At 38.2% G+C, this 27,165-nt stretch overlaps 1 protein-coding gene across 1 annotated transcript in view; it reads right to left on the bottom strand.

Annotated features, from left to right (window-relative positions):
- Positions 1–27,165, bottom strand: part of LOC108669904 — a 103,410-nt gene that overhangs the window by 49,801 nt on the left and 26,444 nt on the right. Inside the window, exon 8 of the mRNA XM_018157337.2 lies at positions 8,313–8,410. Coding sequence (XP_018012826.1) covers positions 8,313–8,410 — 98 coding nt within the window. The remainder of the gene's footprint in view (positions 1–8,312; positions 8,411–27,165) is intronic.

Here is a 27,165-nt window from a genome sequence, read left to right as displayed (position 1 = left end):
AATTGGGGAAATTATCGTGGCCAAGTTCCTTCGATATAAGAGAAAAGTGGACACGTGTTCCGTCGATGTAGGAACGGTTCTTTGTAAAGAAACATTTTTGCGGCATATTGCACGAAGAGGACATACGAACTCGTGTACGCAATTACTAGTAGAGAATAGGATTACAGTACTTTTATGGCACAAACTGATTTCTTGCGAGAAAGAACGAATGTTTTGGCTCGCTCGGGACAGCTGCGTAACGTAACCATTTAGATTAGAGCTTCAAATGAGGCAGTTAGTGATCTAATTTCACGGTACAAAGGAATGCGTTAAGAAATCTGCTGAGAACGAAAATATTCACATTAATTCTATCTCATAACATCAACAGTTCGTGATAACACAGCAGATCTTATACATCGCTATTATAGGTTGATCGCAAATGATCGACTTGTATAACAAAATAAGTCAGATATGCTAGTTGATGATATGGTGCTAGTGCTCCTAACCTTTAAGGTACGATACCTGCGCGCAAAAAAACTTACAGTTTAGTCAGATTTCATTTCCTTTCCCCTTTGCAACATACAGTACAGAATTATAATCGTATTGATATTTCAAGACAATATGGTGCGTTTGAAAATTCCTACAGCCTAGTATTGACACATAAATTATATTAGATGCAAATTAAATCAGAGACACACCATAAAAATTTCATTTTCGCGTTTCATGCCTTGATGTTAAGTATTGACAATATAAATATATGAAATCAATAAAATCTTTAAGGGAATAAAAAATCTAGCCTTTGACAATTGCCTCAAAAATTTGGCACGATACAATGGAGCGACAATAATTTTGCTCTCACTATAAACCATGAGAGCCAAGCCTAATTCACAATGAAGAAGGCATTTAATTGCGGCGTCACAACGCAAACTTAACATCATAAAGAATATGTTCCTAGTACTGTGCCTGGATCTCAGAGCCGCTATAGGCTCGCGGCTTTGCATTCGAGGATAAATTGTAGCCCGGAGGTTGGTCTCGGAAGAATCAGGTGTTTCCAAATTGTCACGAGGAGTAAAATCCGAGCGAACAATGGGCTGATGAGCGAACAAAGCGGCTTCAGAGCCTTCCCCACCACACATAATGGACACAATTTATGATTGTTCCCTACTGCATAAATCAGGATGGTAGGATGGGCGCGGGTCGGGGATGGTAATGCAGAGTTTCGCAGGAGGCTACCAAAGTCGGCGCAATAACTCTTCAGGGGGTCTGTGTTTTTCTGTACAAATGGCTTTGAGAAACGCTTCCTTGCCATCCAGCCAAGGTAGGAGCATCGGAGCACCTTGGGAGCGCGCTCAACCAAGTTATGGGGAATGCTTTAGTAGCGAGAGATATAAACTGAACGAATGACCAAAGTTCTGCTATTGTGCTGGATGCTCAGCAACTCGTACTATGCCTTTACGCATCACTTTGATCAATTCAAATTTGTAGTAATTCTTCATGGCAAAATATGGTAGTTTCTAAACATCAGACAACAATTGATATAGGTAATATTACCGAGGTACATTTAAATGTTTGTCCAGACCAGACAAAATTTGGGCGTACACATATGACTAACACAGCAATAACAATTATAATTAAAGCCATACAGAGAAGAAATTCTATGCGACGCTCGTCGTTTGTCCGCATAGCGATAATTTGTTGGGCGGTGACGGCACGAGAGCTGAGTGACCGCACAGCATCGGGTGCCGTGAATGCCACGCAATCAATAGCCTGGCACTCGCGCCTGGTGTTGACATTTAACAATTCAATGCTGAAAATAGAATGTCCAACGCTGCATGATAATAAATTAAAGGAAGAGAATCATGGTCGTTTGCACATTCACGCTTGAATAATTATTATTTCCTACATGGAAGTTCTCAACGAAAGAGAAATGTTGGAAACAGCGCGATAACTTGAAAACTAAAATGTATTTTTTTTAGCGACATCCGATAGATTTGTCTTGAACTATTCGTTGTGCAGGCATAAGAATCATGAAAATATGGAGCTGGACTTTAACTATAGCGCTAAGCCTATAGGATAATTCGGTTGTTTAGTTGAACAGCACGAGCTATTTGTGTGTTCGGCAGAACTATTAATTGACTTGTAATGAATAACAGTGCTAAGAGACGTCATGCTTGCACACTGAAATAGTTTTAATAGTTTTAGAATGTTTACGCTTTACATCGTTCACATCGGGTGGGTACTTTCCTCGATGGAATTGAATAACTAACTTACTATACAGTACAGAGCGTCTTATCCTTGTCTTGAATTAGATGAATCTGTGCCAAATTGTGATGGTAAAAAAAGCCCAGGGTTTAAACTCTGTGAAATGTTCAATTTCTAACGTAACAAAGTTCTTTGCTAGATTTTTAGCATAAATTGCAAATTAACCTAACACACAGCAAAATTGTTGATAAATATACAAAAAACATCGCGCATTTAATTAATCGATCTGGGGGGTGAGGCTTCAACGTCCATAACAGGACAAAAACAATCACAGTACTCGCTTAGGAAATCGATGAAAAGTTAGAGAATTTGACCGCATTCTGATTACGACGTTGGCATCCTAGACAGTAGAATCCTTACTTTAATATGGAGAGACTCGTCCAGACATCGCACTGGTGAGCTTCAGCAGTGCCGAGATAATGACGGTATTGAATTGAGCGGTGGTGGCCATGAAGAACTACCCAACTTCCTTAATGTTTACAACACAACATTCTGTAGACTTTAAGGTTTTTGATAGATCACTTTGAGTGATTTATCCTATTACTCAACTGTGAAATAGTAAGCTACGGGTTCATTTCAAGTTTAACGTTGAGAAAATTGTTCCAAAGAAAATCAGTTTATTCTGCGAACGCAGGAAGAACACACTGTTGTTTTCGAATCTGAAATTAGAATGTGCCAATAACAGAACTGGATTCGGTCTCCGTATGGATTAGCAGGAGGAATTACGGACAATTGACGCAATAAATCTGCAGCTTGATTGGGAAACAGGTTTACGTCTATCTGATATATTTATTGCGGAGTATTAACTCGTCCCTGACAGTTATGCTAATCACGATTTTAGAAGCTCCGTTTTATTTGAGTAATGTTTTCCACATTTCTTCACTCAAAACGCCCAATTGCAGCTTCTTCATTCTATTCAGCGTTTCGCTTGAAGGAGAAGCTTTGCAAAAACGTAAATTGGCATTCAATGACGTGCATAAAGCAACAGATCATAGGATAAAACGACAAGAGATTGGGGCAAAAGAACTCTAATGAGTCATAAGACAAAAGTGATCCTAGCATTCCTAGATTATTCTTTGAGTTAGGAATGCAATAATTTGTCGTTCCTGCAGAAATTCATATTTGTTGACCTTATTCAGAGCCCCGCAGCAACTGAATCCGACTAAGGGCAAATTATTAACCCAGTTAATATTTATTTTACAAAAAGAATTTACGAAATTATTACAGTTACCACACCAAGAAGAAGGTAAGTATCTGCAAAACCTCCTATAACTATTTCATAAAAATAACCCAGCGGTCTAGCACAAGAGTTATATTGCTCGTATCCTGAAGAGCAGAAATCATACGACGCAATTCTGCTGGTAATCAACACCGACTTGGACGCGCGGCTGTAGCGCGTCACAACTCATTGCGAGGCCGCAATAAAACTAATGACTTGTACCATGGCAAGCCAATAGCGGCCCTCAGGGGATACGGCGTTGTTTTGATGATGGAAAATCCAGCTGTAATGCTACCCTGAATATTGAAAATTATATAAGGATCACAAGCACACAAGTTGAATAACATTCAGATAAATAGAACATAAAATATTTCCATTCCAATGTTATTTCATCCCAACGCAGGAACCGCATGTTAACCATGTTTTCTGGGCCTCTATTATTATGAGCCTCGAGGTATGCCATACCTCTAATAAATGCCGGCGTACAGACTCCTTTCGTTCCTAACAGTGAAGGGCGTACAGAGTTAGCATCCGGGCCAGGAATGAGCGGGCTGAGTTACTTTCATCCAATGTACGTACAAAAATTATTTCCGTAAATTAAGTGCGTACAATGTTAGCATCCAGGAATCTACGCATGGAGTGGCATAGAGGAATGAGCGTACAGAGTTGGGATACAGGAATGCGCGAGCAGAATTAGCTTCCATATGATAGAGCATTCGGACTTGGTTTCTATCATGTACAGAGTGAGTTTCCAGCATGGCACGTCTACAGCTCCGTTTATCAAAATTGCGCAGCTGATTACCTCTTGCTAGGAGGAAAGATAATTATAAAAATGTCTCCCCCATGGATAAATAATTAAACAGATCGATTGTGTGATAAGTCGTCGACGGAAGGAATAGTGCGATTAAGCAAGTTACTCAGGCGACGTCCAAGATGTTAGTGCTTTTGAGCAAGATTCATCGTATTCATTATCAATCATTCAAAGATCAGTTGTGCGTTATGCATGAAAGATTTACCTTTGCTCCAGCGAGTGAATTATAGGAACGATCAATGTGATCATGAACGACCATGCAGATATAAATATTGATTTAATCTGTGTATCTCGCTTCTCACAGCTTAATTAAAATCGATACTCCGTCAGTATTTAAAATGTACAAAAATTTTATTCAGTAATATCTCAATAAACTATTTTCATTCTATATAGCACAATAGCTTTTCAATCATCAATAGTTTCATAGTCGCCATACATTCTTGAGGAAACAATGCCACAGCCTGCTTCAACCTAAACTCAGAGTCTTAAAACGACCGATATTGGGACGCTTTATCGACTTAAACATATTAACCTCTCCCCGTTACTATCGCTGGTGTGATCGATAGTAACGATCTAATTATGTAGCGGTCCAACTAATGGCAGCGCTTCTTCGTTTCCTGTTTTAAGCCGCCGCGCAATTCTCCAAACTTGACTTGAGATTAAAATGCAAAGCCCCGTCCTCGATAGGAGCTATAGTGGCGGAAAAAAACAAGAGGAGGAGGGTTCCGAACTGAATGATATTCACTTGGTCGGCTTAAAATATGTCTAATATTATAATTGTAATTAGAGATGGAAATTGCAATTAACTCTGAAAATAGGCAACAATCTTTTGACTTTATATTTGTCCCCTTTTCTATATCTCTTTATCTTGTCAAACTGGATAATTATGTTATAAATATTTTGTTAATTTTTACAAAGTATTTCAACGTCTTCAAAGTTTGACACCTTTAAATAAATGTAATGTTCCTGCATGATTCGCTTAAATCGCTCAAACATCAGCCATCATCGGCCTGCGCGGTGAGACCGGGTTAAAATATGAATTTTATGGAATTCTTCTACAACAGTCATACTAATGGAATAATTAACATCATTTTAAATTAATTTTTGGAAAGGCTAAATCGCTGAGCACATTTTTTTGGGGGAAGGGGGCAAAAAAATAATAACGAAGGTTTATATTCAACTGAAAATTATCAATGAAGATTCAAAAATCATGCTGTGTCCACACAATGGTAAAGCCAAAAATTCAGACCAGACCTTGTGCATAGCCAAACTCATTAGGAAAGATAATAAGAAGATTAGTTGGTGATAATAGAGAACAATATATAACATTTCACGCACGTTACATCAACTCTCAAGGCTTTTTGGCAGAATCAATTATTTAATTAGTATTATTAGCAGAGCATGATTTGCTTCTCAGTTTTGCAGAAAAACGTTGCGTAGTATTAAGGACAACAGGGATAATTTCTTTCGCTGAGAAAGTATGCCAACACCGAAGTTTGGATGCTGAGCTTAAGTCTGGAGTCTGAAGGCGGTCTATTGTTGTTAACCTGTGCATTATTGGAGACCAGCACGACAACCTGGCAGTAATGTTCTGTTCGACGCCAGCCGTTTACTTAAACACGGAGATTCTCACGAATCGCAACCGAATATTTAAATGTTTACAGATCTGGACGACAGTCTTTATGTAATTTTCATCTTATTTAAAATGTATTTTATCTAAGAAGCCTGATATTAAAATTATATTTAGTTGTAATTTGACGGCATTATTTACCCGTAATTATCTCGCAACGGACGAGAACACTCTGGACGTTGCAATGTAGTTCACTCGTACATTTTACATTAAACTCCATGCATTACTCACAATCAGATTTTACTAATTACAAGAATTTCTTAAAAGATTTTCCACTCGCTGGATTTGCGCTAACTAGCAAAGGGAAACTCTGGACACCTAATCTCCTTACCGAATCGAAATTACGCCCGAGCGTGGATAGAACTCTCCTATCTTAAGACTCCCTCACCTCCATCTTCAAAGTTCATGCTATATACGGTGGAACGGGCGCGAACAGTACATGTCACGCTCACTAATTTAACTAAGAAGGTTTGAGCGCTGCAAGCCTTTGTCCTAACACATTTGGAGGCAAGCGACTTCTGAGTTACTCTCACATGAAATTAGCAAGGTAGAATTTACAGGGATATAAATGAAGAATAAAAAGTACTTCAAAATAATTTCCCCATTAAGAATAATAATTTGCACTCATTTCGATGTTGTAAATCTATTTTCTTTTGAAAATGGATTTGAAATTCCATTTTTTTAAATAGATCCATTTTCTTTTGAAAATGGATTTGACACTTGAAATCCGTCAAAATACTTTTTGACTCTTTAAGTTTAGTTTAGTGACCAAATGTTATACTAGCGCTTCAGCTATTTAGCTATCTGGCACCGAAAGTCAAGATGAACATCACCAAAGAGGTGGAAAGTCTCAGTTATCGAAAGTTTCTTGAATCAAAAAATTGTTCATCACCCACATATGGGGTGGAAGATCTCAGATGTCCTGCCCGCTGAAGCTGGCTCGAAAGAAGAAGCGTACGCATCTAAAAAAGACGAAGTAACAAGGAGGGATAGGTGACAAGGAGGGACAGGTGAAAAGCAACAGAAACCAAGACATCCAAACAAGAGGTCGCTTACACGGGACGTCGGCCGCCCGCACGAGAGAGACAGAGACGGGAAATTCAAGGAATCCTACCTACATAATAACTTAATGAAAGGAATGCTACCTACATAATAACTTAATGTAAGGAATGCTACCTACATAATAACTTAACCCCACAACTGAGACCTGCAGTCAGACACCGCGAGCTGAGGCGCGGTGGGGCGCTCAGGAACAATCCCCCTATAGGAGCGCGAAATCCCATATAGGACTTCTGACGAGCACAAACACTCGTCAGAAGTCCCCCTGAAGGTATGATTTTTAAGAGGCAGGTAATTTTTTACAATATCATTCGTGGAAACATTTCGAAATCAAAAGCTAATTACAACTAAATGAAGACAAAAAGTTTAGTGAGTCCAAACAAGCAACTGTATGAGCTGATCTAGCAGTAATATTGCAGGTCATCAATTTACCGGAGGACTCTAAGCCAACCCTTGACCTTAGATAAATCGGCATACATTCAGGAGCTGCGGGTTGAAATTTTTCTGCAGTCTATTTTTTGTTCTCTGGGCCAGCCCTTATGACGCTCCAGGCTTGGATCGAGAAGCTCAAGCACTCATTGAGTTTGCTGCTAAACTCTAGAAAACCGCAGCGCCAACATCACCGCAAGAAACGCAAGTCTAAAACATGCATGATGACTTCGGCAGTTGGTAAACAGCAACCCTGCCGCAATAATACGAGTAAAAATACACGTAAACATTTCTAAGTTAACTTAATTCAAAATTAGCATCGTTTCATTGCAAATAAAATGCAGAATGCATTGGCAATAAGAATTGGGTATCTCAGGGCAAAACCCGTACAAGTCGACAAATTAAATAGCGAGCTAACTTTTGAAGTCCCTCAGAAGAGATTCATCGTGCAGCCCTCCAATTTGAGTTCGGTGAAGAAAAATCGGCATTGCAAACTTCCACAAAATTTGCATGAGGCTTTACAAACGAGCAAAAATATAGACTGATATGAAACAACTCAACAACTTACTGAAATAAAGCCACTGTATATGAGTGCAGGCACAGTTACACGAAACGAAAACAAAAATATATTCATATTAATAAGAAACCCAATACATTTAATGCTGAAAATTATTTAATTTTAGCGAATGGGCACTTGAACTTAATTTTTACCCCTCCATAAAGAACGTAAAAACTTTATCAATTCATTGGACGAGATCAGTATATGAAACTCATCTGTGATTCCATTCTCATAACTAGGAGCACGATAGAAATTTAACTAAAGGAAAAAACTACCTTATTATTCATGGAAGTATCATAACTTAAAATGGGGAAGGTAAATTATTAACCATGAGACAATTTAGATGAATTAGCCCAAGCCTTACCTGAGCGTGACGCCGTGCGAAGCAGGTATGAGCTCGTCCACGGGCTCAGCGCCCCCCAGACTCTCCGAGACGATGTGGATGTATTCAGAACTTGAGATCTGTACGGGGTAACATAAACGCTTATTAGATATCAAGAATAAACATGTAATTGAATAGATCAAATAGAACTTATACGAAGTGTTGAGGGTAAAAAATTGTAAGTTTCTGAATAAAAATACATTTTTGAAATAACAATTTCTCACGAAAACGTAATTTAAGTTTTTTATTCGTAACGACAAAAAAGTATTGTATTTTACTAGTAATGTTACCCGCACCAAGAAAGCATGGAATCTAATAGATTAATAATCAGGATATCCGATTATCCTTATCATCCTAAGAGACTATTATGCTTCATTAAATTAAAAAATGGGGAGGCATCCTAAAACAAATACTGAAGTGTAGAAAGGTGGCATAATTCAATTTGGCATAATTCATTTATTTTTCTTATCCTTCAACTCATAATTCATTTATTTCTTCTTATCCTTCAATGCAATCTCAATCACAGCCACAGTGGCTTCTCCCACTCATTCACAATTACGGCAATGCTCTCCTCATCCGATCTCCTAAAACCTAGAATATGCTACGGGGCCATTTCTAAGTAATCTTTCTTCGCATATTAAAAGAAATTGTGCTGGAAAATCCTGTTCATAGTAAAAACAATACTATAAAAACCCTAAATCTAAAAATACTCAACGAGAGCGAAGAAAGTAGTGCTAGGAAAATCAAAATGGCTCTGGGCAACGCATTGCATACCTTTTCTTTACTGATTTTTGGATACTTTTCTACACAAGCTTCAAGATTTTCCCATGTTGGGAAAAAAACCTTGGAGGAATTCGTTAAAAAACGTTTCGGGCCAAGAAATATACAAAAATTCGCTGCACGGAAGTTTGAAAAAACGTTTGATTAATGAAGTGTATTTAGGTACGCAGATAGTCACGTTCAACCAAAGAATTGCGTCGCGGTCCTAGCCTGACTGATAAGGCGTCCTGAATATGAGTAACATTGACGAAGTGTTTGCCCATACCTAAATGCCCTGTTCAACCTAAGAATTGCGTCGCGGTCATCCTCGTATGACGTGCGGCAAGAGGGAGGGATACAAATGTCAGGACAGTGACCTCCTGCTCCGTAAAGATGAGGTGTGCTTAGCACCTTAGCATGATCTATAACACAAAGTTATACAAGCCTCACATGCATCTATCATTCTAAAAACGAATGCTTAAATATCACAGAGCTACTCAAGGTTCGTTGTGATTGAGTGGCATGTGTTGTAACGTCCAGTGCGGGTACAACGCGAAGTTTTCGTACGATCTAGTTTGTTTTAAATACCTCTAGTTAGTTTAACCGGAACTATATTAAGAATTAATGGTACCTGCCCGATCATTAATTATTCTGTTGCTGATGCGAGTAGCAAAACTGGCGAAAAAAGAGCAAAGTGGCATTCATTGAAGTTATTTTTCGATGAAAGGCAATTATTGCATTGGAATAATTCTAGTCGAAAAAATCGCCCCTCACTCCATATTTCGGGAGGCAAACTAGGATATAAATTATAAAAAGTGTTCCAACATGGCCAATAAAGGCAGACACGATATTCCTCTGATGAGTCGTTTTGCCTCCTTATTCTGTTTGCCATATGAAAATATAGTGAATAGAAAAACTGGTTACGAATAGCAATTTAAAATTAAATTCAACAGCACAGATATAATTTATGATACGTTGACAGATACGTCAACATCATTAAATTAATTTCTTGATTTGTATATCTTCGATTCAGGGGATATAGAATACATCACTAGCTGATACTGCTGAGAAAACAAGATAGGTCGAGTCTTTGCGTGGCCATTTATTGCCTAGAAACTCCAGATCCAATACAAAGTTCGTGGCACCAAACACATGGCCGGAGGCTCAAAGTACCGTGAAGGCTTGCGGGGCGAGCAGCGCAGAACTCGTATAGGTTCAAGCGCAATATACAGGGACAAAACAGTTCGTCAATATGCATATGCATATGGTGCTCTGTACCTATAACGTTTCATATAGTTTGAACACCTACTCATATACCTAATTACTCTAAATGAGAGGATTCATAGAAAATAATTTTGCATTTCATTACCTCAAAATGAGACACTTCTTATTTCTAAATAAGCTAAACCTACTGTTTCATTTATTTACACCCAAATGCAAGTAAGACACGCGTAGGCATTTGATTATTTCTGAAATTGTAGCAAAACAGGCTACCTAAATTCTAGCAACTCACAATCGCGTGAAATGAGCTATGTAACATAAACTATTAAGTTCTTACATGCATGAACAAATTTGCGTTAAAATTTCACACTGAATTTCTCCATAACCCCGAAACGACATTTTCCCCGAAACCATTTTAATTCACACACGAAAATGGCTCTAGGGCAGAGCCCGGAATTGATTGAGTTTGAGCTCAGCGTCCAGAAGATTGAAGTTCCCTGAGACGCGGCCCGTCAGCGGATTTATGAGAGCCAGCTTCTTCAAGCATTGAATTAAGTACCTAACATTAGAAGGGCAGAACAAAACTCTAGCGATAAAAAAGGCCAATATGTAACTGTGAGGGTTAAATTGAGCAACCAAGGGTAACGATAAAGATCAAGAGAGTGGCTCTCCACAGTTGTTTCAAATGACGTTGAAACAACGTTTAATCGACGTTGATTCAACATTATTTACCTGGAGGGTCTTTACTTACAATAAAATAAGAGTAATTTTGCTACACCGAAGATCAGAGTGCATGAAATTTCCTATCTTTAAAACAAAAAAATTGAATAGGCCTTTAGAATGAAAATCTTTTCAATCGTCAGATTTCATCGGAATTTCATCGAACCAAAAAGGAATTTTTGATATGCAACGCCTATAACGGCACAAAAATGCAACTCAGTACTCACTGCACTGAGTGACAGAGAGCGCATTTTCTCAAAATCGACGAAAACGTGAAGTCACGGACACACGGACGGACATGACGAGCACAATAGGGAATTTTTCCATAAATGAGAAAATGCACTAAAAAGACAGAAACAAAATAAAAACCATCGAGAAAAACCAGTGGATTCTCCGAGTGCCATAGGAAAGGATGACGTCATCGTTGCCATCAGTGAAATGGAGCGTCCTTGTGAACTGACCAAATTGTCAACAAGAGTCGGGCGTTCATCGCCCGTCAATCCGTTCGATGGTCACCGAGACACGGGCCGTTCAAATCAACGGCAAAATAAAGCATGATGAACGGCCCAATGTAACGCGCAGCCTGACATCCCACGGAATCTCTGCGTTTTTGGAAGCCAATGAGGATGCATCTCTTGGTGTGGCTATCACAAAAAACGACAGACAAGGGAATAAATTGAATATATATGCTGGACTTTACGTAATGAGTATGGTTATAAAATTGTTTAACATCTTATCTTAGATGACAATTAGGTAATGACGAAACAAAAAGTAATGTTTTGCACAAATTTGGCGCATAAAATGTTAAAAAGTTTAAATCTAAGGCTCCTTCAAAGGACAGCCTGCTGGTGAAGAAATAAATCATGAATTGAAAAAGTTAGCTACTCCAAGGTTCAGAACATTTTCAACTTGACAGAACAAATCTTCTGAGCAAATTGATAGCCGATAAATCTTCATCGGTTAAGAGTTAGTTACATTGTCTACAAAAAACAGGCAGCGGAGCAACTAAATTAGAAACTACTCGCATATCCCATATTTTAAAGGCTTTGTTCAGCCATAAGTTATCTACCATTAGCACGACCAAGATTTTCAATTTAACGGTCTCGAGTTGGTCAATTGACCGTAAATGATGGACTGTGCTGGGCCGCAGACGGCATTATCAGTTTGTCGAAGAGCTTTTTGATGAGCAATTAAGCTCAAAATTCAGTATGCTTATAATGCGCCGTGAGCAACAGCAGCTTTACCGCGTGCATTTGCAACGCAAGCAAGCACAACTGCAACGGTCGGGTAGCCGCCTCGTCGCATGCAAATGAGGTGCCGGTGCGGGCACGGAATGTACAGAGCCTGGCACTGTTGCAGTTTTTTAATTCGTTTATGTACCGGACCATCATCATGGGACCATAATTTTTTGGTGAATTGAGCAAATTTTTCTGATCTCTTCCTAATTATTGTAAGTGCATGTTTAATTACGGGCATAATAATTTAAGCATCGAGCAGATAAAATGAAGTTATAATTAAATTTTTGAACCAAGTCATGAATTAATTTTCATATACAAAAACGTAGCGTTTCCCATGGTCGATTGATTGTTTCACTTGTTCAAAGCCAATGGAAACAAGTTCATGGAATATTGAAGTAATAAATAATCAACTTAAGAGTATTCAAGATCGTGCTTCGTTCTTCAGTTGCATGGAAATGTTAGAGTAACCGAGAATATTTATAAGCGGACTTATTGCCTAGGCATCATATGCATTCATCTAAAGCCCACAATTTATATGTAAAATCTCTGGACGCAGCGGTCGAGCAAAACCCAGGCCGAACATTCGATCATCTAAATAGTTTCTTTCTCAGAGAAAGCGTTTTTACTCGTCCCGCAATTAATCTAAGTTAATGGCAAGGGAGAAAAAGCGGAAATATTTCAGCAGTGACAGCAACATCGCCACTCTTGGCGTAGGAGACGAATACATCAATTATTTATTTCCGCGCATAAAAATTTTGAGTGAATTTATAATTTCGGAGAACGTCGGTTTCACAGCTCCAAATCAAGATTTTAATGCATCGCAGGAAAAATTAGAGTGTGACTTGAAGTGTAAAAATTGATACTTTTGTTTGTTTGCATGCCATTTTACATCCCGCAGAGTCAGGCTCACTGATTTTTAACAAGGTGTAAATGATCTAAAGACTGATTTGGGGTTGAAATTTCGTACTACATTTTGAACCATATCATTTAATAAGTTTTTAGAATAATTTATGTCATATTACGCTCTCAATGGTTAAAATATGTATTGCACGCAAACTTAAAACATTATCAGCAACATAAGAGAATTAAAATATAATTTGCTTTTCCACGAGAAGCACTTATTGAAGGTTTTTTTATTGTATAGTGTTCAACGCGCCAGATACAAATTTTTGTATGCTTCCATCCATAGAATGCATAACTCAAATCTTAAAAATGTCTGTGTGAAAGTTGCAAGAGATTTTTGAGAAATCAGTTGCATCGTCTGTAAATTATCTTTCTGAACCTTCAAAATCGTCCAAAGATCTATAGAGATATTGTCTTACCCACAGATTTTGCATGCAAATTTAACGAACATAACAAGGCCTTCAAATATAACAGGCCCTATATGAGTGCACTAATCTATCACGAGCTTAGGTATATATGATTCATGCGGGATTCTAGACAGTTCAAATGGCTACGGTTGTGCTAGTTTATAGCGGCTAGGTTCAGAGTACACCTTCAAATCCCATGTAATGGTCTTCCTGAAACGTAATCGTTACAGTAAGACTCCACTAAAAACAAAAACAAAAACTTCAGAGTAACCTACACTTCACAATATATTGGTAGCATTTGAAAGCGACACGTTTAGCAGTTAATTAATAGTTAAATTCAAAGATATGCAAAGAGAAAACATTATGTAAGCTTAATTTCGATTAATGGTCCAGCTATGACTTCCTCTGAATTCTCATATATAGATGTCACTAACTAAATGCTTTGAATAAATACCTACTCTAATATATTGAATGTAAACGCTCGACAAAATTGTCTATTTTGAATTCAGTGACTGATTCCCTGTGGTGACTATAGATGGCCGACGATCAGCCGCGGATAATGCGCGTCTGATTATCAGTAAGGCACTGCGAGGAGGCGAGATGTGCCACGGCCCGGATCGGGAGGCTATCAATCGGGACCAGTTGGTATAATCAGTATCGATCTCTAACGATGGATGGCGTCGGTACTGAGGGCAAACTCTTAACGCTCGACCCGCACGAGAATAACTTCAACTTTTTACTGTAGAGCAAGACGAACGACGTCAATGGCTTAACACGATGAGGCTTCTTCGGGGCTGCGCTAAGTAGTTGTGCGACGGATTAAATGAATAATTCAAATCATGGCCGAAACATGATATTAGTGACTTATAGAGGAGTATGAGAAGTTTCTGTGAAATCGTGAATATGATATAAAATTATAAGCTCCTTCGAAAGCATTCATATAACAATCATGTGCCAAATTCGATTTTAAGGTTTTAAGAGCTAGCATCTACATAGAAGTAATAATTTTACGGCAGAATATGGATGCTTTTTCAGTTTTTCAATCCATCTACCGCAAATGTAAGATATACAGTATAATATAAATGCCGACTGATTCGCTGGATAAAATGTAATTGCCATATGCGGGTTTACATGGTGAAAGACATTTTTAGATTTTTTGTAAACAGAAATATTTTGCACCACTTTGAACGCCATCAAATGACTGTCGTCCTTTTCAGAAATACTAACTTGCTGATGACTTATACAGTTTGCAAAATTATAACCCAAGGTTTTAAACCATAATGCTTTTAAGCATTACAACATAATTTTATCTTAGATTAATAGCTATTTCGTACAGAGGCCATAATCTTTTCGCGATTCGAGGGCTAGAGTGAGTCTACAGTCAGGTAGAGCTTGCCTTCATATGTTAAATTAGTATTATTGGTGTAAAAAGGTAATTCTAAATATGTACATTTCGAGTGTCTGAAATATCTAATTATATGTATAAATGAACAATCATGAACTCTAGCCTGAATTTTAGGCGCGAATTCGCGCCGATAATTTACACTACAATTTTGCCAACCTTCATACGTATAACTTCGTCAAAATCTAAACCAATCATAAAATAATTAACACCACTTTTATACCCAATGCTTTTTAGTTAACAAGTTCTTATTCACAATGCTCTGAGAAAAGCGTTGTCTGATGCGTTTTTGGTTCGTGAAAGCGAACGAATCGGGAGCAAGCCATTAAGTGAGACCTATGGCATGACTGCTAAACACGCCAAGACTCGGCCGTTACTATGAAAAATAGCACTTGCGCGAGTAGGAGAGCCTGGACTGTTGAACGAAGTTGTCAGTTAATGCTCCAACAACAGCACTTGCTTGCTACCTAAGTATGGAAGTGGTTTCAAAAGGTCGATAAAGCAACTCATGGCCAGAAGAAACAAATGACTCGACAAAAAATGATTCGTTTCACTTCGTTCTATTTAATTGTAAATAAAATCTGTTTGATTTTAATTTTGGATGCTAGAAGCAGAAGCGAGAGCGCAATTTTGTAGAGAAACAAGGAGCGAAAATCTGCTAACGAAAGACTTGTATTCGTTATGTGAACACAAGTAGCCCCAGTGCGGTCAGCAAACAACGCAGCCAATTTAAGGTTGTCAATACCTAACATCATCAGATCCGGCAGTCGGTAAATTCATAACGCTTCGAGCCGGAAGCTGACCAAGCTACGTTCAAAGAGTGGTATATTTTATATTTTCTTCTATCTTAATGCAAGTTTAATTATTATAGACAATGCATCTTCCTACAAAAAATTCAATATTTTCTATGAATATGGATTCACTTGACAAACAACGCTCATGCAGCATATACATACATCTCTAATATAGACTAATTCATTTACTTCCTATAATACGATGACTGAACTTCTAAGGGTAGCCTGCCACGAAAAACTAGATCGATTACCAACAATGAAAATTAACCGTACCAATTTTAAAAGAACCTTTGAGCATCGATCGTTAAAACAAGCGATAAATTACTATTATGCTTTAAATTTCTGTGGAATATGATCTACCTTAATTTCATTTCTTGCAATGGACGTAGATCTTTCTTGCAATTTCGCACCATGAACCATTAAACCTTGCACTCTGGTGAATATATTCACACAATAATAATGATTTTACCATGTTTCTAAAACCCACACCCCCAAAACTTCTCATTCACTCGTAAGCACAGCTTAATAAGCTGTGATGGGATCTCGTAATAAGTCGCGTTTATTAAGAGAAAGAAAGAGTCTTAATGCGAGTGTTTATATGGAGAGAGGTCATTTTATACATTATAAAAATCTACACTTAATCCTGAACTAAAGTTGAAGTGCATCGCTGATTCAATTTGACTTCAGTGTCTAAAAAAGAGTAATGAGAGATTAAGAGGTCAAACCTTAAAGTCTAAAGGTCCACGAGTGGGAAGAGTAAATAGGGAGACAAATTAAGCTCGATTTGGACAAGTATAGCCCACTCAACTAATGGCCATTACCGGCATACCAACGTTCAGAATGAAATGTCTGCAGAGTTTTAGGGTTTTTATTGGGAGTTTGAGAACGATGACAGTACGATGCAGTTAGGTGGGGGACGGCGCACCAATAATAACCAAACTTCGGATCAACGAAGCTTTTATTTAAGAAAATTCTGATTCTAACCATAAAAAACTAATTCGTATTTTACCAGCAAATAAAATTTTGCGCCAAAGAGTTGCAAATCCCATCAGTGAGAGCGGACTGCCCGGAAAGAATATCACTTTTGTTTAAAATCTTTCAGTTCATCGAGGTTCTGAGAGCTGACTGCTAAATTTTTCAAGCATTTTTAGTTTCAATCAGAGTGACACTCTTCGTATCGACGGTGAATACTGAGCTAGGAACGAATAATACCTCAAATTTTAGGCCCTGCCATTCGCGGTGACATTCAAAAAGCGCGAATTATATTTTTATATTTTTGGCTGACATCAAAAGGCCTTCTCAACACAACTTCACGATTACATTTGATTAGAATACAAGAGACATTTGTACCAGATATTGTTCCTGTGTTTCCGATTCGGTAGATTAAGTTCTATCTTTGTTAATCGAATTCAGGGCTATAATGCACATCTTACAGAGATCCTAATTTGTCGAGGTGAACGGTTTTGACTTGAATGTTCTCAATGAGATATATTCAAATGAGTTGGCTCTTTTCTTCTTAACCATTTCGAACTGGGGCCACCACATTTACATCCACTTATTTAGTGGCCTTAACTTTATATAAGGAACTTCGAACGTACACTTACATAAGAAATAACTGCTTTGGTGCAACGCTAGACATGAGACTGTAATAAGATATACCACACTCACAGCACCAGTTAGCTCATCTATAATCCAAATACTTAGCTACGCATTCTTACTTTGAATTACTATAAGCTAAAATATGGCTCAGAGGCTTCCCCTGGCTTCTCTCTTAACCATTATTGTAGCTGGGTCGACTTGATTTTATTAATTTATTCTATAAAAGGCTATTATGCTACTTCAGATTACCGCAGGTGCCATAATGTTGAAGATGCGTTGTTATTTAATTCATTGTTTGAATTATTGAGAGAATATAAAATTAAGTATTTCTAAGCTTTAGAGCTAAGTTTAATCGGCATATCATTTGCAACTTCCGCAGCAAAGTTCAGATACGTGCGCATCTTTAATCTGGACGTCCATGCTGCCTTCAACGTGGGTTCTATCACCCGCCGTCTCGGTAGTATAGTCGTTCAATTGTCATAAGTGGTTGAGTGGTTAGTACTCACTTCAACTTAGTAGTGCGTTTTGGGGAATATTGTCATGTTCACTTCTGCCCCACTCAAGTTTGAGATATTGAATTCAACCGTTTATTATAAATCCAGCTCATTGCATTACTTTATACTAAGTATTGTTCAATATTGCGGCTCCTCTTCAAAAGTTCGTCCATGGCTTCGTTTGGACGCTTTTAATACTTGTAATAATACCTAATAATAATACTTGTAATACATGAATTTTGAACTGTAATATTACTGACATTTTTACTCAGATAAAAGTCGTGTATTGTAGAAAGCATAAAAACTGCGGCGTAACGATTTTTCAGGTGTATGGGATTAGTGATACTTGATCATATATAAGAACTAGACGAGTCACAGAAATTGCAGTCTATTACACATGTTGCAACGGTGTGCATCACGTTGCTACTTAATCACAAAAAAATACGAATAGAGATCAATTATTAATTATCAATCAAACTAAATGTATCTAAAAAATAATCATGTTCAACCTGCCGAGCGGATATGGCATGTAGTTTGAACTCCATGCAAACACGAAATGTGCCCTGCAACTTTGTTCGATATCTGGAGCGACAATCCGCATTTTCTGCGCTATGAACAAATGGCTGGCGAAACGAGAACACGTAAACCAAAGAAATAAAAAAACGGAGGCATTCTGGCAACAATGTTGTCCGCTGCAGCGGAAGGGTGCAGCAATAAACGGTTTTCACCACCATAATTGAAATCCAATACAAGCAGCAACAAAGTTTACACTCCCATCAAAGCAGACCTAACGTACGACCTTGACTTGAGAAAAGCAGATGCGGTGGCCTTACCGAGAGCTCCTACGTAGAGCTGATTAATTACAACCACAAGAGCGGCGGCGCGTTTTAAAAACAAACACAAAGATATTATGTAGTAGTACTTCAGTACATATTTTCACATATTTTTGACAGAAACTTTATCCAGCTCATTTTAGGAGGGACAAAAAAATGTACAATCTTATCAATAAACTTGAGAAAAATCGTCTCCCGAATCGTAATTTGTAGCAAGATAAACGTAAAATGCACGGAGATATTAAATAAATGTAAAATGCACATATTAGGAATATTAAAGATATAGAAAAAGAAAATTGTATTTACTGGCAAATGATTCACATTCAGAAATAAATTGGATTTCATGAACGATTGTGCGATTGAACCAAATTCTATAACAATTTCTATGAACGAAATGGTACATCATGATTAGAAATGTCTACAGGCAACTACTTCACCTAATCAGCTGAAAATCATCTGAAAGTATTCACTATAATGTATCTATAAAAATAGAATTTATAAAAACAAATTCGACTGCAATGCAACTGAGGGAGTCGAAAACTTTCGATCCTCAATCCTCCAACTTGGGGATGCATGCAGCCAGAGGGAGCGGTAGGAAGGCGACAGTTGCAGTTATTAACGAGCCAAGTTTTAACCGCCGTCTACAGTTACACGAAAACATTTCGTTGCAATTTGCGGCGGCAAAGAATAGCATTCAAGCCCACATCAGCAATCGTAAGTGATAGCAACCAATGGAAACAGGTTAAACTTGAAACAACCTAGCTATGTGAAAAAACTCATATCATTAGCCTGCTTAAATCGAGAGTTCATCATGAATGTAAAATAAAGAAAATGCCAAATAAATTCACTGTATCTTCATTGAAAACGTTTAGAAGACCAGTTCCGTCGTCAGTTCAAATAATTTTCTTAAAATTTAATTACAAACATCAATAAAAATCTATATATACACGAAAGAGACTGAAATCTAGGTAACGAAAAAATAACAGCGGCATTTATAATCAATCCGGCGAACATCGTCCTTATGTCGAGTAACTTTTACAACCGAATTTCTGAACGAAGCGACAGGAGCTACCGTTTGAATTTGTCGCTTTTTGAGCCTTCTCATTCTGCTGCGAGCCTTCATGCTGAGCGGTGCGAAGTGCTAGTGTCCGAGTGAGTCATGCCTGAGTCTCACTGGCGGCACTGCTTTCATATTTACTTACCCTCTATAAGGTAACGTTATTACCCTCATGTACACCACGAGAGACATCACAAGACCAACGGTTACACCTTCAGTGGTTCGAATTTAAGGATTTCGGAATTGCTGCATGTTTTTAAACGGAAACCTTGTCAAATAACGCATAAAGTTCTAATCGTCTTGAAATTGTAAAACGATCTGTTTCTATGTACCGTAACAGTTTTCCCGTTACTTTCGTTCTAATATCTTTCGAATATATTTAGATTTTAATTGACGGTTGTAATTGTAATTCATAAAATTTCTTAACTGATGATGGAGCTGGCCTATTAAATGTTAAATCTTAAATGGTAAATCTCAAATGAGTTAAATCTCAAAGAAATATATCGTCCGAATTTACCTCAGTTCGGCTTGTTTATTGGTGGCCGCTGGATAGCCGACGGAGACCGTAGCCATATCTTCCTTAATTATTCATGACTTGGAGGAAAAAATTCTGAGGTTATGTACACTAAATCTTAGAAATCATACAAATCATGTTTTATGTACGTTGAATTTGCCCGCAAACATTCAAAGCGATGTTCTATAAATGTAATCCAAGCTTAACACTACTTGGCAGACAAGCATTCAGTCCAGCTTTGAATGAAGGAGAACCATTAAATGTTGAAGTAGGAGATAAAACGTCGGCATATGGAAACTTCTTGCAGCGGAGCATAATGCAAAATGCCTTCGAAGTGCCCAATACGGAGACCGTTTACGACGGCTGAAAGCGCTTCTGGCGAGTCTGGCCAAACCAGCGCGCAGTAAACAAACGAAGAAGCGATGCATCTTATAGACCTCGATTTCTCACAGGTCCCGTCGAATTGAATACATTTTCGTTCTCGACATTATTCAAGAAAGGAAGCGTCAGAGCCACTGAGATTCAGAGCAGAATGCTGGATGGCGTTGAAATTGTTCTAAGCAAATATTTCTGTCATACAATATTTTTTTTTAATTATTACCTTCAATGTAAACAGGAGGACGTTTTCGCCTACTGCGGCAGCCGCAAGTGTAGAGACTGAGCCATTGCATGAATGAAGAGCGAGGTCAAAAAAGTGTATGTGAGATTCTTAATCGAAGGCAATTAAGGTTAAATATTTTAATAAATCTAAACATGCGGACGGGGTTATCTGGTTGGAGAATAAGGGATTTCGTGCAGGAAACTTCGTCGCAGTTTCCCGCGATTACTTACAAACTCTGTGATTGTTTCGCAGCTTGGAACACGTTACTCGATTCCTTATAGATTGAAAAATGTTTACTAAATGTGACAAGTTTAAACATTAATTGTTGACCATGATAATAAATAGAGCGTATAGAAACGTTGAAACGCTCGATCAGGGTTGTTCGAATGTTAGGCTAAGTTGTTAGGGTATTAGTTTTTTTGTACTTCTATTCATTCGTCGTTATTTATTTTCATTGAAATACTGCCTATTCTTCATTGAAAAATCCTTGGTTTAGTGAAGTTTTAGGTGAAGAGCGATTACGTGCTTTGTGTGGGGAACGCCTGTTCGTTAATTGATTGGAAGTTCCCCCAAAAATTGTGAAAATACGTGTCATAAAATGATGCCTTCACAAAAGGGATGATTTTTCTAACGTTGGATGACTTGCTGACTCTAAAAAATATTCCCCATTAATCATTTGTTGTAGTGGGACACAAAAATTAAGTATGCAGAAAGATCTCGTTAATCAGCACAAAGTTTAGTGTAGAAAGGTGAATACGAAGAAAGATGATATCAATAAAATAATATAAAACCTCACAACCAATCGTGATTGGAATTTGAAAATGATCTTTCCTATGACTTACACACGAGAACGGGATTTCATGACTAAAGTTAAAGTCATGCATGTTCTCCCATTTATATATTTTTGAATTCTCTTGTCAGAGCATGCAACGATTGTTCTCATTCCCAAAACATATCGTGAACCGGATTGTTCGTACTAATTTTATCCTAATTTTAAATAAGTTTTTGGTGTTCTTAATAAGCCTTGCACTCGCTACTTTCCGGAAAAAGTTGACTTTCGAATTTGCTGCATTTACTCACGAACATTTTTGATGAATTTTTCGGGTTGGACTACCAATTTAGGTTAGCGTATTTACACTAGCGTATGCCGGGACAGCGACAGACGCAACTCCCATTATGCAATTAGGACAAATATTTTCTAAAGTTTGAAAGCAAATGCAGGGATAATGCAGGAACGATCTTCGCTGAGCTCACAACTTGGAAGAAGTTTGCAGCAAAGTTGGTAGACAAGAAAAGCAATTACTGCTGATGGGCGCAAACGCGAACGAAATTTGCTTTGAGCAGCGTCAATTAAGAACTGCATTCAGCTCTTAATGCAAACTAAAAAATTGCATATTACAATGAATTATATCTACAGTAAGACAATTAAGGACCGTGCATTCGTGCGTGCTTTTGTGATGCACGTATGTTATAAGTTTGGTTATATGGGCCAAATGATGGCATAGGCAGGGGAGTTTGGCTAAAATAAGAGGGTAAGAAAGGCCGTAGAATAGCAAGTGCCTGCAGAGATTGAGTCAGTGACTCTGTTCAGTTAGGTCGGCCCTACGTGACATGATCTTGAACGAGGGGCTTGCAAGACGTTCGGCAGCTCAAGGTATCAGTCCCTCATAAAATCTCATGAAAACAGACCGTGAAACTGCCAAACCTTGAGAGAGCAGAACGCTATTTTACCAGAATATATAGTCAGTTATTATAATGGAGAAATGCTGATTATAAGCTAGAGGCAAATAATAAGTGAATAGTGAAAAGTTTGCAGCCGGTCGGCGGTACTCCGGCCTCGCTTCCTTTGTAGCATGTGCATTGAAACAAACGTAATTATTATGCAAATATATGAACGACTGCGAGCATGCAACGAAACGTTAAGCACTGAATGGATTGTGCTCCAATATTCAAGGAATCAAAACAAATTGGGATGATGCAAATTGTAAGAGTGCAAAGAAACTAATGTTTTCTATTCTAAAAACCCCACGTAAAATCCGGAGATGTTTCCGAGAGTCTGAATAACGAGGAACGTTTATTTACTTAACTATGTGAGAAGTAATGAGAATGCAGCATGCACAAGTCAGTGGGTTGAGGAACGCTATAGTCATCAAACATGCGTAAATTAACGATACGACAGCATCCGAAAGCTTGCTAAGAGAAACGATTAGGTCAATAAACATGTATGAGTGAATGAGAAAGCAACGCCAGAGAGTCTGTTTAATGAGGAACGTTTACGTCATTAATTATGTGTGAAGTAATAAGAGTGCAGCTTGCAGGCGTCGGCAATGAGGAACGCTAAGGTCAAGTAATGAGAAAGCAGTCTCATGCAGGCGGAAGGGGTTGCCGTGTAAGCAAGGGTGAAGGCTCAAGCTTAGAAGCTAGGCTTATTAGGGGCCACACTGAGCCGGGGATCGCAGAACGCCCTCTGAAAAAAACTTGGAATACAGAGGACTGAATATTAACCATTTAGTGGCGACGGGCGCGCAGAGCGGGATTTTGAGTAATGCCGACTTGAGGCAGCACGTAACGCCGGCTTAAACCAAGTCAACTTTATGACCTTATGAAAATCGAGTTATTGTAACCCATGAACTTGCGACTTGGCAAATGCAATACAAATCATGAGGGGGAAAAAACGCGCGGCCTGGCTCCAGGCAAAAAAATTTGAGCCCGAAATCACGAATTTCGTTCTAGGCTCGCAGCGGCCGAGAATGCTAATTACGACATTAAATTTGCTGCTCCCAGGGCGCTACTAACAACCTTGGAATAAGAGCTCCGAATGCTTCGTATAATGAGCCATTTTTGCATTCCATAATATTTTATGAACATTTATGGTATTTATTCATTAAAAAATCAGACTATACTTTTTTAATGGTGGTCAATCTAGATTCGGGATGCTAGTGCTGCTAATTTAGAAGGACTAGCCTTTTGAGACTTTTTAATACATAGTGCATGGTGTATTGAGCTCGAAGTGGGCGATAAAAAGAATGACATAACACATCGAAAATTTGTTGAAGCTAAACACACCTGTTATTTACAGCAACGCCATTTTTCATTAGCGTGCTGATTTAAATTTATTTAATTTCATTAGATCGAATTTTAGGTCGTATTACCTAAATATTTAAAGGGAAAGTATTTTAATGATTCATAATGTTTTACATTTCGAAAACTATAAAAAGTATTTAGATCTAAATTCTTTCACAATTTGAACAGAATTCAGAGAAAAAAAAAGCTCATTTCAGAGAAAGCTCATTGTTGCAGTGCATGAGTGTGGCTCGTTTTATTTTATTAATTACTCATGATAGGCCATCGCAATGCCAACTTTGTTACAAAATTTGACAAATAACTTTAATGAATATTGAAGACTAACTTGAAGCGCTTGAACATGTTATGGTAAGAAATGACAAGAAGTCAGGGTTTGGAGGCTCAAAAATGTGTCGAAGAGTGATTACAGACAAAAGGCTAATTTGTGCTCATAGATTTACAATAGCGAACACAGAATACTACACTAATTTGCGCTCTCTGCTCTGACGCAACTGAACAGTAAACACAACATTCTGTTTTGATCGATATTTGATGTTTAGCAGAAAATTGTAATCTAATTTCAGTCTTCTAGTACTAAGCACCTGATGTGTTGATAGAAAACACCGAGCTGATTTCGGATTTCTGATTGTCTGATATTAAGTAACTGATGTATTAGCACAAAATAGGATGATTGCATACATTAGGCATTCTTAGGTAGCGTTCTTTTCCAAATGTTCAACTTTCTTAAGCATCATGAAACAAGCCTTAGTTATTAACAGCATCATGCAGCAAGCTTCATGCAGTCACATCAGGAGTGGCGTTCTGGTCGGATTTCTGCGAAACGTTGGTCGCGCATTTATTTTCTTGTCAACGCATTACTTAAAACTGAAATTGAAAGTGAGGCTACATCAGTTCACTCTCAATTGAACCGCTTGACTAAAACGGCTTGGCTGGACCGTGCGATGTTCCGTGAAGACAAGCCTCCAGATCCACCACTAGCACTGCTGTTCGCCACTAATTCCTAACCAAGATCTCGTACAGTCGTATGTATCACTTCTGTCGACGTCCATGGACGGGTGCGGCTACCGGGTCCAGCTGATGAAGGAGTCGTGCTGGCACTGTACTTCGCCCGCACTTCAATTTGAATGTTTATTCAACACTCTGCGACCAGCGTGGCAGAAGGCTGCAACTGGGTAGCGAACGTTAGATCAAAATGAGTCCCAGAGTGTCCGCCATATGCACTGTGCGTTTCCGTTAGCTTCTTATTCCTGAGCAACTTTTAACCTTCGTACATGTGGCCCGGCATCTCAACCAGTATATGGTCAGGTGCCGGCAACGTTAATGTTAGGGCAAAAACAAGCTACGTTTACCATTTTATACTTAAATTAGAAGTTCGAACGGGGTTTAGTGTATTTTGTTACGATATTTTCCATTGTAATTTCCGGGCAACTAGATTATGTCTATTAAAATGAAATTATAGTCACATTATTACATTCAGTTTCTTTTTCTCGAGTTCAAAATTTAATGACCATAACGATAGCTACATATTTAGATAATGTGTTGCGATGCATTCCGGCAATAATAGTTTTAGTATAGATACTCAAAAATAACCGATTTTAATCATTTTCGAAGCTCATATTTCTTCAAATCGTGCAAAAATGGTTCTGACCATTAAATTTTACTAAGGTAAAATGTCGAAAATATAAAGATGAATTCACCACAAATAAATAAAAAAAATTAAGTAACAATTGAAATAATTACTAACACTCATTTACTTTGGAAAAAATTAAATCAAACTCCAGTGGAATGAGTGAAGATCACATCAGCAGAAACTGCACGCTTATTCTGCAGTTTATACCCTGAATGTATGCAGCAAAACGCTACGTCGTCGTGATGAAGCCACTAAATAGTAACGGGTCAGCACGCTTACGTTGCAGTGGTTACACTGCATGTCTTCTTTGTGACAACATCAGTGCTATACCGCATGTCATCTCTGCAGTGGGTGTGCTGCGTGGGATGCACTGTTGGCCAAACTTGCAGCGAAAACCGAGTTATTGTAACAGTTCCATTGGAAGCTCTGCAGTGCACAATTTACCAGCGGAGTTATTAAGTCATGTGAATACATTCTAAGCGGCACAAAGATCATTCAACTTCAAACCAATAGTTTTCAATGGTCTATTTATGAGGCGTCATGCAGGCGTGCATAGACCGAAGAGAGCAAAGCTGGGCGAAAGACCGTAAAATTAGAAGAGATGGTACAACCAGGCGTATTTTGGGACCGCACTTGACGAGCTTGCAATTTGATAAGAGGCTGCGTCCAGTGGTATCCAGATACAGCAGAGGAAAACTCGGACAAAACGATAGATTTTTCGCCGTGCTTCTCCAATGCAGAAGAATTATCAAGTTTCGTATTTTCAAAGGAAGAATACAAGCTTTCTCAGAAACGGGGTTGTAATGGGGAATATATTCAAGGAAATCAATAAAAAATGCAAAAAGTATGAGAAAATGTCAATAAGTATAAGAAAAATATAAGCAAATACTTCTTATCACGGATGAAATATTATCAACAGCCTTTAAACCTTCATCCGTCTCTAACACGTTTGTTTCACTTCGTATCTTAGGCGGATCATGTCTCTATCCTGGCAATGGCCATGGCAAGTTGGAGGTCAAAAGATCGTACTTCTCAGCGAACGAAAACCTCGCTTCCTTAACAAATTCTATAGAAGAGGTCATGGATTCTGGTAATTCGTCCGGAAGTCTGAATATTGGCTATGCAAAAATTCGACTAAAAACATAACACACTTAATTGCGCTTTGCAACTCGCTCAATTAGCTGCAAAATTGTCGACGCGTCTGAATTTCAAGCATGAATGGCGTCTGAAATGTTAGCGACCAACTTTGTTAATAAAAAGAATTTTTCGAGGTTGCAAACTCCCAGGACTTATTTTTAAATCAGTGGACGGGGTAAAAAACATGGATTTTTTTTAGCCGAAACTTTGAAGACACAAATGAAGATAAATGCGTGGATGATTCGCAATTCCGTAATAACTTTCGCGAATGACGTTCTAGAGATTTTTCCCGGAATAACTAATTAATCTCATCCATTCCACACTTTAGGTAAAAAAATTATTCAAAGTTATGATTTTCAGCCATAGACACAAAGATATACCGTCTGCAGGAGCACAAACAAGATGGCGTTCACAGTACAGATTATTTTGATAAAACTTTGAT

The sequence above is a fragment of the Hyalella azteca genome, unplaced genomic scaffold, assembly GCF_000764305.2.
Source record: "Hyalella azteca isolate HAZT.00-mixed unplaced genomic scaffold, Hazt_2.0.2 contig12579, whole genome shotgun sequence".
NCBI lineage: Eukaryota > Metazoa > Arthropoda > Malacostraca > Amphipoda > Hyalellidae > Hyalella > Hyalella azteca.
The sequence above is the reverse complement of the archived record's forward strand: the minus strand, read 5'-3'. Positions and strand labels throughout refer to the sequence as shown.